Here is a 19,308-nt window from a genome sequence, read left to right as displayed (position 1 = left end):
ATATGCGAAAATTGTAATGCAGAAATATTTCCTTCCCGCAGTGTATAACCTACTTGATTTGATTGATAAAACAAGACGGAGACAATTGAGGGTCTCGGATTGCAAAGGGGACGAAAATACTCGATTGCCCGGAAGCGAATTACGTACATACATGTATAATACACCACGCCCGTTATACAGACCTACGTGTACATACATGTGTAAAATTGAACACTCCCATAGGCGTAGGTGCGAAAAAGCTTCGCGTGCTACTTTGCGCCCTCTGTTGTAATTTCTGTACGTCAAATTAGATGAGAAAATCTGACAAAAATGAGAAAATGAACGACGGATCGCCGATGGAGAGATGAACGAATTGTTTTCCGGAATACCCGCCGGAATTCTATCTCTCTCCCTCTTCTCTTCCAAAATATATAGAAAAAAAAAACAAAAAAACTTGCAGAAAGGACCGGAAATATCAGCTCGCCGCCTCACCGATTTTGCGGACGTGAAATTTCTCACGCGCGAAACACGTGAACTTGAGTATCGTGCGTGACGCTGCTCTTTGTGTAAATATATGTATGTATACATCGGTTACGCATTCGCGCCCGCCGCCACCTCATCGCAAATGTAAGGTGCGTGGCGGCAAAACGAGAGGAACGAAGTGCCAAGTTCACGGACCCGTCAACCTACCGATGAAACACCTACATTTCTTCCGTCCTTCCTCTCTTTCGCTTTCTCTCTCGCTATCCTACTCGACTTCTGATTCACAATCAGTCCAGGGGTCGGTTTCCAAACGTCAAGCGAGTTCGAGTTAGTGAATTCTACGGTTTTCCGCTCTCCATACTATTATTATAGTCGATGGTTAATGAACGTCACGGTCGGTACAGAGCTTATCGATGTTAAATATTATTACGAAGTGGCACATGCTGTTGACAGAGGGCGATAGCTAAGAAAGGAGAGAAAAATAGATGTTCGTTCTCACGTTTGTTTCTATTAACCATACATAACCTCTTATTCCTTCTCAAAAGGTTGGGTGTTGAGTATACTGTATACTTCTTATTTTAGAGTTATTTTTCGGATAAGTAGTCTGTTACATATCGCGTGCTCAATAATCGGTGTATTGCTCCATTAGAGACTATTTTTATATTATTACGCGGAAGTAATTTGCCAGTTTTAATGTTTGTTTATTTTTTAGTAATATTTTTTCCTCAATATTCTTGTTCTGGCACCACAGGCAAAAAAATAATAGCAAAAACACGGGGTGCTAGTGTGTGGGCAATTACCACGAGCAGATACAGAACGATTTATTAGCCGCTAGATGGCGCAGACCGCAAGTTCCTGAGCCATACACTATTCAGGAAAGAAGAGATTGACATCACACTCCAAATTTCCGTTTCCAAAAAGGCGAACACAAACTCGCTTGATGTCCGGAATCCGGCTTCAGGCTAGACGTTGCAGCGTTTCGTTCATCATATGAAAGTGATGGTATTAGTACAGAATATAAGATGAACAATCGTTACATGTACGGTCTATATATAATTTATTATCTGTAACTATTTTCGATTTTGTTTGTTTCTTGAACTTGAAGTATTCCTGATTCATTGAAGATCGGCGAAATTTCGGGAAACAACGTGACAAGTATAAACTTGAAAACTAATATTAATGATTTTTTTTTTTTTTTTTGATACCGATTGTTGAACTTAAATCTAACACGGACGATATTCTTCGAACCTCAATTGCAAAATTTGTTTTCTTGTACAAAAAGTTATTTATTAAATTTTGTGGGTTTATATATATGCATGTATATTACGGTATCTCGGAAACAAATAATTTGCGATTTTCCACCACGTCACCCCGTACAAAGTTTGTTTACATCGAACGAAAGGTTCTGTCAAAAGATGAGCGTTCTACGTTATGTGGAAGATTACGCTCGGTTGATTTTTCACTTTTATGCATCTTTTTAAATTCATAAAAAATCGTGAATAAATTTCTTTTCTTTTTTCTTTTTTTTTTTTCCCCCTTGCTCACATCAATCATAATATTAATTTACCTCACTAAGGAGATCCGCACTTGTAATATCAAGTTTCTCCAACGGATGTTTGAGAAGTGTATATGCATTATTAATTCAATCTCACAAAACAATCTTCATAACTTAATATGAAGTTTTAATTTAGGACGACATATCGTTGTGTTATGGATCTTGATTTTTTCGGGTTGAATGTAAATGTCAGGAAAGTAATAATAAATTCGGAAAAAAAAAACAAAAAATGTGAAAAAAGTTTAAAAATCAAATGCATTAAAGAAACAAAAAGTAATGTCGGGCGAAGAATTATTACATATCTGTTCCCGATTTCGCGAATCTAGGTCTAGTCTTGAGTGTCGAGGTGTAAACAGGAGGCTGCAGGAGCACTTTAGACGTGGTTCGTTGCTGCCAGAAGGGCTGCAGGCCTTGCGACTATTATAGGTTTACGAGTAAGAGGCCGGGTGGGTGGAAAGGGGGGGGGGGGGGTGAGTGGGGGGGCAGCATCAGACGGCATTAGGAACGCGATTGCATTTCGAGAGTCGTTCCGGAGACCTCTGCAAGGCGGGTATATACGGCGGTAGTTGAGTCGAGTCGAATCGACTCTGCCTTCTTCACCCACCCGACGCGATTACACGCTGCAGGAGAGTAAAGGGGATTTACCGCGTACCTAGACTTCAGGTAGAGAACAAGACGCCTTGTACGCCAATTGATGCCCCCGATTCATTCGCCGCTAACCCCCTGCAGAAACCAACTTCGGGAAAGTGATAATGCTCAACGACTCGGCAAATTCTTCGTTGGAATAAGGAATGAAATGACTAACCCCCCCCCCGCCCCCTTTTTTTTTACAATTATTAAATCATTAATTCTTTATACGACGATGACGGTGATGCGTGAGTTACGAAAATTATCGGTGTATCAAAATATTTACGTAAACCAGTTTTTAAATAATGTCAAATTGTCAACTGGAATTACGATTTTTCGACAAAATCGTCTATCAATTTATACTTGAATCTAAAAATTTGTTTCTAATTTTTTTTTTTTTATTTCTCAGTCACCTTCAAAATTCGTGATTATTATGGGTTACAGTTTTGAAAAATCTGATGAAAATATTGATAAGGTCTGCGGCAAATTTGTTTCCAATTTCGGAATAAGTACTTTATTACTTTATTACGATCGTATTCTTCTTCATTTTCTTCTTCGTTTAATGCCGCTGAAAAAATATGTCTATCAGCAAAATTTGCGAGTTAGATATAACGAGGTTTTATTTGACAGCGAATAGATAAGTGAATTATTCTGAATAAATTTGATGCTATGAAGATATTTGTATTCCAATGAAAGTATTTAAAGTACGAACGTCTTCGTCGAGTCTCTTTAATAGCAATTTTGTACTTTCTTATCGTGACTAAGAACAAGCCAACGATGAAACGCAATATTATGCAATATTATACGATACGAAACAGACTGCTCTTAGTTTCGTTCTTCGCCAGTTATACACGCACCAATTATAGGCGAATAAAATAACCGTTTAAGCAAGGACAAGCAGTAATGGGCGTGATCGATATAGACTTGTTATCCTTTTTACGCGTCGCGAAAACGTTGATAAACACTTATCGCCGTAGTCTGGAAATTTTTGCCAAGGAGCGTAGAAACAATGCAGCCCCTTAACGTGACAATACGGTTAAATCAGCTCGAAAGTTGGCGCCTACCGTCGGTTCGTTTTATTAGTTGAAAACAAGGAATAGGTAATTATGAATTGTATTCAGCACATGAAAATACAGAGTACCTACCAGGTGAATTATAAAGTTCATTCTCCACTGTCCCATGAATATTAAGTTGAGGGGCAAAAGTTTTATATACCAGAGGATTGAATTTGAGCAATTTTCACTCTCGAGTCTCTTTAGCTGCTACGGTTTTCCCGCCAGCCTCCAAACTCCCTGCATTCGTCACTCTCTTCACTTAAACAGTTTTTCGGTATTCAATTTTCATAATATTCGTCGGCCGAGTTTAATACCGCCATTTTTAGCTCAATATTCACACAACTCGACGAGAGGAAAGCACCCATCTCTTCGTCTCTCGAATGCTCTTTAATCACTCGTCCGTTTTCTCTTCAATATTTCATTGCACAAAGTTATGTCTTAACGGTAACACGTGTTTGTTTACTGCTAAATCGTATCACTTTTCTTTTCTTTTCTTTTCCTCCTCCTTCTCCACCTCGAAACGCTGGACAAATCGAAATCCGAAAACGTATTTCTGATTTAACAAAATTGAAACCTCAGCCGAAGTTAAACATTCCGAACACGCGGCGCGACCTTTCCCAGTCAGGTAACACACCCTTAACCTCGTGCGTCTTTTCTCATCCTTTATTCTTTCGACGGCAAATCTTTTCCTAATGCGCATACAAACGTAATATCTTTCTCAATTTCTTTCTCGTATAACGCAAAGTGATTCGGCCTGTAGAGCTATAAGAAAATGCATCAAGATGCGAAATGGTTTTTGATTTTCTGGATTTCTTTTATTTATTTTTCCACATCGTTTGCAAATAGGCATTGAAATTGACTGTCCTCCCGTTTTTCTGATTTTCCACTTTTCGTTTTTTTGTTTTTCTCACTTTTTTTTTCTCACCCTGCCGCTCGGGAGGACGGATGTCGTGGAAACGGAACGTTCTCCTCCGCTTTTCTGCACACCGGCACGCGTTGATACTCTTTACGACCGGGGAGGTAGGGAGAAAAAGAAAAATAAAAAATAAATGAGCAAAAGAAAAACGAAACGTGGGGGAGAAAAAAAAAACAGGGGTGGATGCGTTGCCCCGGGTTCCGGGGAACTGCTGCTGCACCGCCCGACGACTGGCTAGTGAAATTGTTCCCGTGCAGTATGCGGTTTTACGACGCACCGTGGTGCCTCGTATACACCCGACATTAAAGGCGTGCAGAAGCGACATTGGTCACGTGGGTGGGTTTCTTTCCCGACGTCGATGTCCGGAGACTCGCAATGACGCTTATATTACTCTTGCAAAATACACATCGTATACCTACTCAGGGAGCAAGAATGCCACCTGCGGTTTCATTTTATATTGTCTAACTTTTACCTAACTGCGGCGCAAACGATTTTTTCATTTTTTGCTACCTACGGTTTTTTTTTTTTTTTTTTTAGATTTTTAAAAATTTACTTTGATTCTTTTTCTACCAGTAACGAACAAGTGGAACAAACAACGGAAAAATGCATTGTACTCGCGTATTTTCGTCTGAACAATTTAGGGAATGGTATTTTTTAAACGGTAAAAACTTCAGGAGCATTTAAATCTCGGTAGAGTAGAATGATAAGGCTGTTGCAGGTTGGCTTTGCGTATGTGAAAAGACATTTCAACGTCATTGGTACGTCGAAGTTGCGTATGCTCGTTTTCGGAAAAAATATTTCCATTTCATTTTTCAATAAACTCCCCCACACGTGTTTACAAATATTATCATTTTGCAACCAGATTTTTGCCATTTACGAGTGTTTTCAATTAAAATATTATCATTCGAAATTCTGCGGAATTTCCAAACAAAATTCCGTGTTATCGGTTCGTTGTACAAATTGATTGGTTTACATGCAATATATTCATCCGCATATATCGTGATCTTCTCCAAATCACCTGTAAAATATTTCGAACAGTTCGTCCAGCACAATTAATATCACACACAATCGCAACTGTGCGATTCTTTCTTTTCTTTTTCCGTCCAAATCTACGTCTTGGGTTTTCCACTCACCCTAGTTTCGGTCGAGACGACGTCGTAAATTTGACAACTCTCCAAGCCTTCAAAGCTTATGTATCCGTCCATGATTTTCCTCGACTGAACGTATTTCGAAACGTTGTTAGGAGGTGAAATGTTTTGTTTTCTTTTTTTTTTTTCTTCATTTTTAGCTTTTTCTCTTTCCTCAATTGGTTTGGATACGCATATGTCAATCGTGTCTCAGTTTTAACAACGCGACTTGAAAGATTTCTCAAATGGTCCGCGAAAAATAGAAAGGCAACATTTTATCCTCTCTCTCATTCCCTGTCTATCTTCCTTTCCACCACTCTCCACAATCCGGTCTTCCTAATGCAATCGTCATACGCGCAATCAAGTGTAATGCCAAAAACGATACCAACATTTCATTACAGGTTGTTTGAAATCGCTGTAAGGTCCGGTTCCAACAAAAAAAAAAAAAACATTAGGTAAATTAAATTGGAAATGATGAAAATGGATTGAATAAAAACCAATTAAAGTTTCTCAAAAAATTGTTCTTTCAATTTTAAGGGTACAGAGAATATTATCATTCTAAGTTTCGTAAGTTATGCGTCAAATGTCTGACACAAGGAATTGGGAAAATTGTGGAACACAAGAGCGCGGCCCTTCGAAAAATACTATTAGCGTAAGGAGAAGCACGGCAGCAACTGCACCGAGTGAGCCGGAAGTCCTCGGAGAACACCGACGACGACGACGACGACTAGGATCGTGATAATGAAGTGGCGCCTTGCTCCGTTGCTGCAAGTGCCTTCGATACCGATTTCGCTGTGGGTTTTGTCGAGGGGCCAGGAACCAGCGACGCCGAGGGCTGGCGGGGGAGTAATCCAAGTAATGGCTCTCAATGCCCCTAATTAAGAGCCACCGGAATTATTGACAAAGAATATTCCCGCTGCGGTCGAGGGTCGATTCACGATCTTTATCAAGCTTGATTCGTCACAGAGAACGCGGCGCCTCCTCGTCTTTCCTGCAAACTTCGCCATCTCCTTCGGGGTTTGCAATTATGTCGGAAATTTCTAGCTACGCGATACCCGTTTCAATGAAATCATCCTAGTGACTGTAAAGAACGAAAACCTTTCGTCGGTTCAACTTTATGGTCTTCGTAATTAGATTTCTTTATCTTACTGCCGATCGTTTTAACTTCATCACCTATGTCTGTCCATCGATTATCGTCGTTAGGAGAGAACATCGGCTACCAGTATATGGATGAATGGAAATTTGTTTGAAAAAACTGCAGATCGATTCGCTGGGTTAATGGCGAGTCGATGTATAATCGTATAAAAGGAGAACGAAGGGGTTGACGGGACTTTGGTTTCTGCGTGGAAGAAGATCCGTCAACAGACGTCGAAAATGCGGATAATTACATGGGAAAACACGCTGCCAGTGGGGTCGGATGCGAACACGCAACAACCTCTGCCGGGGATTGTTAATTAATTACTTGGCTCTCCAGGTGTTAATCGAACAATTAACAGTCACGTCACGCTGACGGATCGGCAGTTCGCGCACGCGACTTCCATTCGCACCTCGCTGAAATTACACAATCCGAGTCTCTTCTCAATTTTCACTATCCGGCTGTGTTGTAACGTGCATGCAGCTGAAATTGTACGAAAAATCTATTATTTTCTTTTTACGATCGTAAAATACTGCAGGTAGAGAACTTGTTCACATTCTGCAATATACTTTGAATTCGATTTTTACGCTCAACTGTAGGTTTACACAGTGGTAGGAGAGAGAGAGAGAGAGAGAGATTGTGTTTTATCGTTGTGCAGATTTCAATTGAAATTCTTTTTTTCTTGTATAAATTTTTTATGAACCTCTGCATGATAGTAAAAATTCCCCTTGAATAGGACCGGAGCACTTGAAAATCTTTTTACGATTTCGAAATTCATTTGCAATTTCCTGCAAACATCATATACGTAAATAATATATTGCAGCTTTCGATAGTTTTAAAATTTTTTAAATACTGTACCAAAACGAATCAAAGACGCTGCATACCTAATAACTGATTGAAGCCCCTAAGTTGTTGTTTAAATTCTTGCATTTTCTGGGGAAATATTATACACGGTCACGACGTTAAAGAATCTTCCACGTCAGAATCAAGTGAATTTATCCTCTCGCCACCCCCGAAGTGTAGAAGCGGTTGATGTACATTATTATATGGTATATATATACATATATACGTATTTATATAATATAAAGGCACTGGATGTTCAAAATAATAACTCGGTACACTTGAACTGATTTGCGTTGACACTCCGCTCACGGAACTCGCTAATGAATCCCATTCCAACGATTCATTTTCCAATTACGCTAACCTCTGCTGTGCCTACTTCGATCGGCTTCGGGAATACAGAGCAAGTAGAGGAGGAGGAGAAAGAGGAGGATGCGGAGGAGGAGGATCTGAGAAAATTTATTATATAAGTTATTATTTTAAATTATTGCGAATGGTGAATCTCTACGCAGCGCCTGAATTCTTCTTCATCTTCGTCTTCTTCTTCTTCTCCTTCTTCATTCGTCAAGTGTCAATTTGAACTGTAACTAATTAATTCACAAGTATAAAATTGAAATTATTTCAGGCTGAGCGAAGAAGAAGATAATTTTGCATGTAATTTTACCCTGCACCAAAGTTAGTCGCAGCTTCGCCGGCTGCAAGCTTCGGAGGATGTCATCTTACTTTTATTTCGTTTTGATATTCTGTTTTTCTTTGTTTTCATCTCGGGAAACTTGAACTGATTCTTTTAAATCGAGAATTTGCTATTTAATGTAATTTTAATTATGTAATTATTCGCAGTTGAACGAATCGCTGATGCAGAGATTGTTTGTCAGTGAACGACGGACCGATATATAGTTTGGAGATAAAATTGGAAAAGTTTTTGCCGATAGTCAAGAATAATCAAATCGGAAATTCATTTTACAATTCGTTGCAGTTCTTCTCCGTACTATTCTTATTTCTCTGTTTGCTTGTGTTTTTTTTTTTCATATATCCGTTTTTCACTTGTTCTTTGACACCTAACTCTTCAGTATCAATCAAAATTCGTCAGTTGATTGGATGTGTGTGATAGGCTTGGATGTATGCCCATGTGTACACACCGAGGCGTGTTCAATGATATACCGAATTTGCAAAGTACAATTATTGACCCAGTACATGGGAATATAAAGCCAGCTAGTATCGATTATTTCCGAACGACTTTGAACGGTCACTTATTTACAAGGCTTTGTTTTTCACCTGCATAATTTTGTAGCGAGCTATATCCAAGCTTTTGTTTTCCAAAAAAGCAATTCTTGGCAGATATGTATCACAATAAATAAATTTACGTATACTACATCTACAACGAAATCCGCATTGTGTAAAAAAAATGTATATAGAAATAACTGTTAAGTCGATGAAAAGTTGAAAAATTTTTAACTCGGCAGGGGGGATTTTATGGCGGTATGGTAGGAGAACAAATAAACCTAATTTCCCCCCCACGAAGACCTTTATTCATTAGATATATACTCAAATCGGCACATCGATTGGTTAGAATTCAAGTAAAGGAAATATTGAAAATTTTCTCAGAAAATATACGACATGTGTTTTGTTTTATCTCCGAGCTGTGCATAGACAATATAGTAACGTCGGGTTATATACGTTGTTACAAAAAACAAACCGTCTCAACGATCCGCGACAGTTTCTCGAGATAAGTATATTTTTTTCGCCAACTCCGACTTCCTTTCCCTCATCTTCATTCCTTTATTCCCATTCATCCAATGTTGATTTATATCTTGTATACCACGACGCAGCCGAACGACCGTCGATAGTCGATTCCGTTTCGGTTGCAGGCTCTATAAAAAACATGCCTTTGTCGAGGGCAGCTCGGTGGTTTGTAACGATAAGATCGAGTCGGCGTCGAGGCGATGCCGACGACGCTGCCGGGGGTTGAAGGGGGGCGACGGAGGGGGTGGCGATTCAAAAGAGGAAAGATAATGAGCGAGAGGTTTGAGAGGGGGGGATGAGGTGAGAGGAGACTTATCGTTACGATTGTTATTTTTACTCCTATATTATCATTATCATTATCATTATTATTGTCATTATCACTCTCGTTATTGTTATTATGCTTATTGTCATTAGCGCATGGATATTACAGGTGCACCTGTAAATATCCATTATATACCCGAGGACGTGTATTCCTATCGTATACCATCGTATTCTTATACACCGTATATAGGTATAGAAATGGAATAATCGTCTCCGATATCTTTTGTTCCTCGGAAGTAAACGAAGCTTCCTGTCTGTCGGTGCTTCGCAGAAGAGGAAAACTCGACGCGTTCGTATATATTGCGTTGGCTAACCTCCCTTACTCCCCACCGCCCTCCCCTTCCCGCTCACTTAGCCAGATTCCTCTCTCGTTTTCTCCTCCGCGAAATATGCTATACAATGTTCGGGGGACGAACGACGGTTCTCAACTTTCATTCGTTACTGTTTCTATTCTCCGAACGGCACACGTTTACACACGTGTCTGAGATGCGGCAATTTTTCGCCTTATCCCGTTAATTTGATCTTAGATTCTAATTATAATTTCTCATACTTAACGGGGTTAATTAATAATATCGTCGTTACTAATTGTGATCGGAGTTGTCATTCAATTTTGGCAAATTTAATCGCGAGATTCACTTTCGAGTGGGGAAATAAAATCGAAATACGGATTTTGAAGAGGATCAGAAATGATCGAAGCGTTGTTTGTTGCATTTTATTCCAAGAAATGTGTTTCAGTATAGTTTTCTTGACGATAAAGTGATTTTAATCGTATCAGAAGTTGGTGTAATTCCTTCAGATTTCAACAGATTTTTCATCACGCAATTTATTGCATCGAACAACTTTAATAAGTTTCGAGTCTTATTTTTACCTGTAAAATCATTCAGTCAACGTGATCGTATGATTTTGCTTCTTACTTTGACTTATAAGCAGTGAAGCAGCTGCACCTGCATCTGCACTTGCAATAATACCTACGTAGAAGCGATGGAGAAGTTTGATTTCGAAACTGCCGTCAACGTATGTTTACATCTATTAGCTGCTACTTGGGAAACTGAAACTACCGAACTACTTGGTGCAATTAGGAATAACTAATTATTCATGCTTGACGGACGCGGAGACGGTAAAATTGATGAAACGTATCGACTGTTGAATATTATTTCGTCTGTCGTGATGACAGGTGTAACTTGATTTTTCTTACACGAAAACACGAAGAAGAGTATGAATCGAACGATTTGATTAGCTTCTATTCGAATATCGGCTTCCGACTTGGTAATTGAAATTTATCAAATATCTCGCTGGTTGGAGAAGACTTTCGATACTGAAGTTTTAGACTTTTGTTACGCGAAAGATGAGATACCGATTTCACGTTGCTAACCGCGAATCTCGAACTAGCAGCAGCGGCAGCAGCAGCAGCTCGGCTCGACGTCGCCCCGCCCGCTGTTTCATCATTCATTTCATCCAATTTCAGATGCATATTTCAGTCCCGGTAACGAAACTCTTGATCCACGAATAAAGCCGAAATTCAATTTGTAATTCAATATTCCCGAATTGATATTTTCAACGATCGATATCTCGTATAATCAGCCCGTCATATTCATGAGCCGCGTCTTCTTCTTCTTCTTCTTCTTCTTCTTCTTCTTCTTCCCGGCGTCATTTGCAGCGGTTCGTTACTTTAAGCTCTCTAATTGTTAACAAGAGGCGGAAAACGAATTAACATGCAGCAGTCTCGTAAATTCAACGTCACATCGCCGTGTCTTTGCGTCAGATTTTAACCGTCTGTTCGTTCGCTTCGAAATTTACCGTGAATAATCTTCGTAGTCCGCCTGTTATTTCAATGAAGAATATAGTCAATCAAACCGACGTTGTATTTATCCGCGATACAGGGAATTTGAGAAAATCCAATGCGTAATTTTATGTCCCCGGAGATTCTTCGTCGAGATCCGGAAACCACAGCAACAAAACACCGACACCGCGTTCCTCTAGTTCGCGTCGTCCGATTCTCGTTACCAAGTGACCGTCTTTGGCCACAACTATCAGGGTCGGGATAGAATGAACGTGATACTTGTTCCTTATTTTCGCCGTAACTGGTCCAACCGGAACTGCGAACCTTGAAAGGGAGAAAGAGGGTTGAAACTAGAGTGACGATCTTTTCGCTTACGATTTCTATCGCGAGTCTTCGTACCATTGACCGTGATTCTTTGAGAAGGATTCGAACATCTCGTCCTGATCGTGATCCGATGGCACGTAAAATATTTGCATGAGCAATTTTCGCCGGGAGATTTCCTCGGCCAGCCGCTTCATCAGGGGTAAAAATGTTTCGCACGGAGGACACCAAGAGGCCGAGAAATAATAGAGAACGAATTGGACGTCGTTTATAATATCGTTCGCTAGGAAAGCTTCGTACTTGTGATTGATGACCACCTGCCCCCTCAGCATGTCCATTTCGCTTTGTTTTGCAACTTCCTTATCGCTCGTAGATTTTCTTTTCACCTAACCTCGCGATCGGCGATATCGTCGACACATGTGGACTCTGTCTATTTTACACGTTCTGCGATCCTCGTTGGTTCCACACTTTTATTAGCTGATTTAACCTTTACACGTAGATATATCCCGGATACCCAAGTCTCACTTTCGTCCACTCGACGAATGCAATGAAAATAACTAAATACCGATACAAACTGGAAATGTTCCGCAAAATCGTTGAGTAAATCGGTAGTTTTGCTACAAGTGACAAACGGGAAAGAACAAAGGATCCGCGGTTTTGACGTCTTGGGTGAAACGTTTGTCAGTTTTTCCCACCTTCGATGTTTAATATACGCACAGAGCCGCGAAATTTAGGTTTGTTTGTGTTAATAATTGGCTCGGTGAAATTTTGTCGGTGCGTTTACAGTCGCTGGGCAAACCGAAACGTGCGTATCTCTACGTGTTGGTACGTACAATGTATATTATACCTAATCATTATACCCGATGTAGTGTGATTAAACAAGGCAATGTTGACGCGTTGATAAACTGTACTGCAAGGTGGCTGTTTCTCGGTGAAACGGACTTTCGAAATGTTTCGCGAAAAGCGTGCGGAATTTTCACCGCAAAAGTTATATTATTTTGAAGCGCTGGCAAGTTTTGGATAATTAGGAGAAATTATCGGTGCCGCGTTAAATTGACACGAATTCTCGACTCTCCGCGTTCTCCGACTCACCCTCTTCTCTCTCTCTTTTTCTTTCCTCCGCCCTTCCGCCTGCTTCTCGGCCCCCCTTTCACTACAGCATATCATCGTCCGACTCTATCGCGGCTTCTTTCCTTCTTCGTCTAGCCCGCGCAGAATTTGACGTCGTTATACAAACCCGATCCGACGTCGATATTGAATAAGTAATAACATTGAGGTAGGATCCGGCGCTCAGTGACGTCTTAAAGTTGACAGCTGACGGGTCCAAACCGGAGTCTGCTAGGTCACGTTGCAGTCAGATTATGCGAGAGACCCGATCGGTGTTTTTTGTTTTTTTTTTTATAATTTCTATACACACGAGTTAATCGTCAGAAATTTATCTCGTCGTGCTGATTTATTCAGTAGGTATCGGAAAAAGCTGTTCGAGTCTAACGTGGATCAGACAATAATTAGTCCCAGGACGTATCGCGCTTAGTTTGCTCAATTTCGACACCAATTCTCAGGGTTGAGTAACCCGGCACAGTTTTCAAGATATACGACCACCCCAGCCATCGTCGTGGGGTTAGGTAACCGGAAGATTTAGAAACTGGAATCTCAATTATTCTGATTAAACCGACACCCTAATTTCTCGAAGGGTTGCGGCGGCAGCGGCGGCGACGACGGAAGGGGAAAATCGGGCCTAAATGGGGAGGATAGTCAAAAGTCATTAGCCGGAACGTTTGCCCCCGTAAAGATGGTTTGAGTGGCCAATTAATCTTTGCCCGATAAACTTTGTCTGCACGGTAGCGTGTGTGGGAGAATCGAACCGCGGCTTTTCTCCTCGCCTGCTGCAACGAGGCTTCCACATCTTCTTCTCCTCATCCTCCTCCTCCTCCTCCTCTACACTCGACGATATCACGGACGTAAATTTCTAGCCGCCCCGACCCCCGAATCCACGAGGGTAAATATCAATCTGGATTCCGAATGCGGGGAAAACCGCGAGCGGTGTTCGCGTTGCGTTTCTCTGTAGCCTGCATCTTGGCGAGAGGCGCAAGCTTGATTACCTTAACCTCACCGCGATCCGTCGTTCCCCTTTTCCTCCGACTTCTAGATGCATGCCTGCCTGCCTGCCTTCCGCCTATCCGACGTCTGGATGCACGGGAGTAGAGAAGCTGGGCGTCTTCCCTGAAATTCACTATCTCTCGAGTGCAGAAACAGCAGCCCTCGCTAGGATCTTGCTTTATGTGTGTATACGCCGCCTATCTCCCGCTGGGAAACATAATTAAAATTTTCTAATTAAGAATTTTGATAAGCAGCTTCATTACAATGGCTTTCCTCCACCGACGGTTATTTACCTTTAAGAAATCCTCCCACCTTTTTCTTTTCAACAATTAATCAGTCACTCGCTTCTTCGAGCCGCTGCACTGCCGCAACGAAAACACTTTGAACACCCCGCGTGCACGTGTTCTACTCGTCGATAAAATCAAAATCCGTACCACGAATGGATTATATATCGATCTCATCTCATATATTTAAACGTCCATATTTTCTCGAATGACACAGTGTTTAACTTCGTCGACAGGACAGGTGCCGCGCTACTGTGTGTATGGGGGAAGGAAACACTTTCTTAAGTGATTTAACTATGTAACGAAGCTTGACTCGTTGTATTACAAGCTCCGCTTTTCATTCGGTGTCTCGAGTACGTAGCAATGTAACAGAGGTTTGAGGTAAAGGGTCAGGGTCCGAACATTTGACTGTAAAAAAATGTCGATGAAAACGAGGAGAAGATGGAGATGAAATGTTTTTAATTGTCTCATAGGTAACTTCCAAATGACACGAAACGTCGCTATAAACGGTTTAGTTTCGTGGGTATACTCGCGTTCGAGTGCCTGTAAGACCGCATGCAGGTATAGGGCGAAGAGCTTTACGGTTCGCAGCTGCGTTATGATCGGTGACGTTCAAGCTGCCGGAGAACTCTGGTCTCGAGTTAAGGTCGGACTCGGATCGCGTCAGGAGTCAGTACTTGCTCGACTACGGTTTACAACCACCTTCTACCCTGTTTCGTTTATGTCAGCGTACTCTAAAATTCTCGTAATTAGCCAGCACCGGAGCGGATCGTCGAATTATACGAGTCCATAAATATACGAACTAACTTGGGAAAGCAGCTATACTTGCGCTCGAACGAGTCAGCCAAGTTTCAGAGGCTAAACGGACCAACTTTCATATTTCGTGAGTGACTGAAACGTTACCCCGCCCCGACCCTTCGCGTTAAATTACGATATCAGCGACACTCGGGGAGACGATGTTGCATCGACGACTGTCTCTTTATTTTCAAAATACACGAAAAGAAAAAGAAGAAGAAGAGGGGGAAAAAAAGGATATTTCCTTCCGTTTCTGATGAAACGAGAAGAAGAAACACTCGTCAATTGATAAAGCACCTGTTCATGCGACCGTTTATCAACGAAAAGACAACGTCGTTGAAATCGACTGAGATACGGAAGCTTGTCGGTACTGTAAATAACGATGTAGCGAAACTGGTTCGTAAAATCTGAAGAAATTTATCATTATTTCACGATCTTTTTGTCGAGTCGTGTGTATTGATAACGAGTGAAAAAACTCTGTGCGTGTGTGTGTGTGTATTGAAAGGCAGTCTTTGACGCGATAGTAGAATAGTTTATTCGTTCGGTTGGACAACCGAGTGAATCGGTAAATTGAAAGTCCCTGAAGCCACGCGAGGCCGTTGACGATGTTCAGGGTGTACGATGGAGTAAAAACGGGTTGAATATTGGCTAAAAATGTAAATTGCCCTGGCCCGAACTATTCCGTCTGTGTCGTCCGGCGGCTATATGTGAAGTAATTGAAAACACGCGTCATCTCCGGTGTCTGCCGCCTGCCGCTCCGCAACAGCAACCCTGGAACCGTTCGCACGTACGTTTCGTACCCTCGAGGATCGGGGGACGGGGAACGACAGCCAATTGCATCGTTAGCCTCTCGAACAACGAGCGTCAAATAATGGCTGGTCAATAGGCAATTATTTTACTGCTTCGAGTCTGGTTATTTTAACGACCTCGATACCCCCTCCCTTCGTTCCCCCCTTTTTTTTTACACGTGGGTATACACACTTTCTTACAGCATGCCTCTCGGTATTCAAAAACGGGGAGGGGGGAATTTAAGGGATTTCATTGCGGGAATGTGGAGCTGTAACGTGAATAACCCTTGTTTGACATATTTCTGAAAAATTACATAAATGACACCCTGGGGTCGTTTGTACCCCAGCGACAAAAAAATTGTCATGAGAAAGGATCTAACAAATCTTTTTTATAAGCTCTTGAAAGTTTAACTTCTCAAATTATAGGTTATATAACCAAATATGAAAATGCCAGATGGCGCCACGTAGTCCCGATGTTTTTAGATTTAAAGATTTTGAATTAACGAAGAAAAGGCGTGGGATGGATTGTACCCCAAGGTGTGTCAAGCAAGGTATAATGAGCCAATTCTTATTGTCTCTATTGTGCCGGATATACCGTAAAATTGACCGATATATAGGGGGAAATGATCGTATCAGAGCTAATGTAAGGCCTCGGAAGATTAGACAGATGCTGTGCGGACCTGGTGGCGTCCGATCGACTCTGTCGCTGGTCTTTGGGCGACGCGAAAGTTAATCCTCGATGCGAAGCTCTACGGAAACGGGCGGCGGCCGATGGATCTTTGATTAGATTTTTATCCCCTTCGGACATGGGACAAGTCTCGTTCCCTCGCACAGACACCGTCGGGTAGTTAACAAATTATCTCCCGCAGGACGTAGGTTGGGAATTAATCAAACGCATACCTACTTTGGCCATGTGTACGGATGCGCGGGTTCGAAATGGCGCCTCGCTTTGCCATGGAGTTGAGCATTGTTCATTCACATCAATGGACGTATTGCCAGACTTTATACGTATCCATTAGGTTTAAATAACGCGCACGATTATCGCTTCGAGGCTTCCGCCAGAATTTCACCGGCAGCGAAGGGTTCGCATTATTATAACTCCTGATTCGGAAGTAAAAAACGCGGCTGATTAACGTCCCTCGGATACTTTTTCAGTTTTTTTTTTTTTTTTCTCTCTTTCATTCCGCTTTGCAGCCGACGGACGCGAAGACTTAACTCGATTGAATTTCGCGTCATGTTATTATTCACATTTTTTTCGAGACGCGTAATGAAATTGAAATTATATGTCGTGCTGTAAATAGTATATTCGTTTTAATTCGTTTTCGGTCAGGTTCTGCATGGTTGAAAATATCCACCGATACCAAAGGTTTTCGTCAATGCGGTTTTGCCTCGAAGGGAAGAACAAGAAAAAAAAAAAATCGCGTGCTTTTGTATCTCTCCCTTGAACGCAAATATGGTTTTTTTTTTTTTTTTTTCTTCAAGGCAAAAAACCGCATTGGTTGAAATGTAACTCGGCGTTACGACTGATATTTCTCTTACCTCTTGTGTTAAGTATTAAAAATTTACAAGGAAAAGTCATACGTGCGCAGAAAATGGTGTGTCAAGGTACTACAAATTTAATGTATAATAACAATGAAGATAGATCATGCGTACATGAGACTGGGTCAAAAGATGTCGCCAAAGATACGCGTATCGTTGAGTCATCCTCTCGCATCTTGTATTTCTTTTTTCTTTTTTCTTCTCTCTGTCTCCTTACTCCACCTTTATCTCCCTTTTCACTCGAGATGTTATCCGTTTTTGTACAGTAACGCTTTCATAAACAGATTTGTCGTTCGGATCTCTGGGCTCGAAGAACGGGATCGCGACATGTGCCGAAGAGCAATTTCGCGCCCCTTTCCATCCCCGTTCCATCCCCGATATATTATTCACGAATACGCCACCCCCTCGCTTTTCCGAGAGCTTGCACCTCGCTCTTTGATAGTATATTCGTCGCTCCGTATAATAATATACATAACCCCCTCCGGCTGGCGCGGCCTATCCTTATACCTTTGTATCCTTTTATACCAAAGTCATCTACGCATCCTCGACGTCCTTGTCAAACGTACCCAGGGAGTAACACCCGAGTCTTTCGTTCCAAATCGTCGACCTTCACTCGAGGTACGTAGACCCAGATTTTTCTTTTCGAAAACGAGTGTCGTTTGGAAAATAAAATTTCGCTATCTCGAATTCCTTCGATCCGGAATCAAAGTAAGCACAGACAAGCTGATCTGTAGTTTGTAACTCGAATTGGCTAAACGCGGTGAAATCTCTGGGGAGCAAACACGGGGGGGGGGAGATATCAAATCCCGGTATAAGACCGTTGAAATCTTGCACCCACCCAAATCACTCGGCAACCGACAGTCGACGCCCAGACGCCACTCCGTCAGAGGCTAAGCTAATCCCGGGTACACCCACCTCCGCCATGTAAATCTTAAAGGATTATTTTATAATTGGCTGCGCTCTAGTTGAATGAAGGGTTCTTGACTCGCTCGCTCTCTTCATCCCGCAGGACGCTTCCTCTCGCCGAACGCTTCGTTACATCGGATGATCGTGCTTGTTGGGAGAAATCTAACGGATAAACACTTTCCAAAAAAAAAAAAAAAAATAATAAAAAATTATGTACTCGGTTTTGGCAATCGTATTTCAAGTAGGTGCAGATTTTTTTCTACTCAACGCGGATCACGGGTAACGAGTATTTGTCTTTTTTTTTTTTTAAATGACGAATACAATTTTTGGCCTTCCGTTTGGCTGCATGATTTATGTTGAAATTTTACGCTACTGTAAATATGTATCGTGTGTATTAACGAGTTTCTTTTTTTTTTTCTCTTCACCTTGTTTCAGGTAGGTCAGACTCTGGTTGTAGGATACGAATAGTAGTGCATAGTTCGATACGGCGTGCGCCTTAGCCAATCGACAGGATGATGATGACCAATCTTCCCCCGGTGATGCTGCCCGCTCTCCACGATTACGGGATCCTGGCGCCAACATTGGGAATAAAGGTCAGTCTCGCTTTACACGATCATTATCACAAATCGTGATATTTTCTCAACGGTTGCGGTGAAATTTGATAGAAAAAGAAATCTTTCATCTCAATGATTCTTCGTTATTTTATACGAACGTGTCACCGGCAATGAAGTGAGAAACAAAACTGCGGCGTCGAATGAACGGGGAGACAAACTTTTGAGAAATATTTCAACCGATATATTCGAATAGTATCGGGTCGAATCTTCTATCTTATCTTCGACGGGAATATCGCAAGAGGTAGAGTGGTTTTCAGAAATTTCTTATATACTTTCGAAAAAGGCCCGCAGCTTTCGCGGTTTGTACACAACTGTATATATAATACGGTCCATTGGTGAAAAAGGAAAAGTTTTTCGAGGAAAGTTTCTTCTTAGATTTCGAGGAGCCTGTAGATCGGCG

The 19,308-nt window shown here is 41.5% G+C and overlaps 1 protein-coding gene across 9 annotated transcripts in view; it reads left to right on the top strand.

The window, feature by feature from the left end:
* The window catches only part of heph (polypyrimidine tract-binding protein 1 heph), a 358,510-nt gene that overhangs the window by 154,584 nt on the left and 184,618 nt on the right, over window positions 1-19,308 (top strand). For 5 of the 9 annotated variants that reach the window (XM_069135783.1, XM_046623385.2, XM_046623388.2 and 2 more), the window contains one exon: window positions 18,730-18,887. The exons of 3 other annotated variants lie outside the window; for them this stretch is intronic. In XM_069135783.1, coding sequence (XP_068991884.1) covers window positions 18,807-18,887 — 81 coding nt within the window. In that variant the 5' untranslated portion in view covers window positions 18,730-18,806. The remainder of the gene's footprint in view (window positions 1-18,729; window positions 18,888-19,308) is intronic. One more of the 9 variants, XM_046623386.2, reaches the window with a different exon arrangement.

Source organism: Neodiprion pinetum, chromosome 4 (genome assembly GCF_021155775.2).
Source record: "Neodiprion pinetum isolate iyNeoPine1 chromosome 4, iyNeoPine1.2, whole genome shotgun sequence".
NCBI classification, from domain to species: Eukaryota; Metazoa; Arthropoda; class Insecta; order Hymenoptera; family Diprionidae; genus Neodiprion; species Neodiprion pinetum.
Note: the sequence above shows the minus strand (reverse complement) of the source record. Positions and strands in the feature narration are given on the sequence as shown.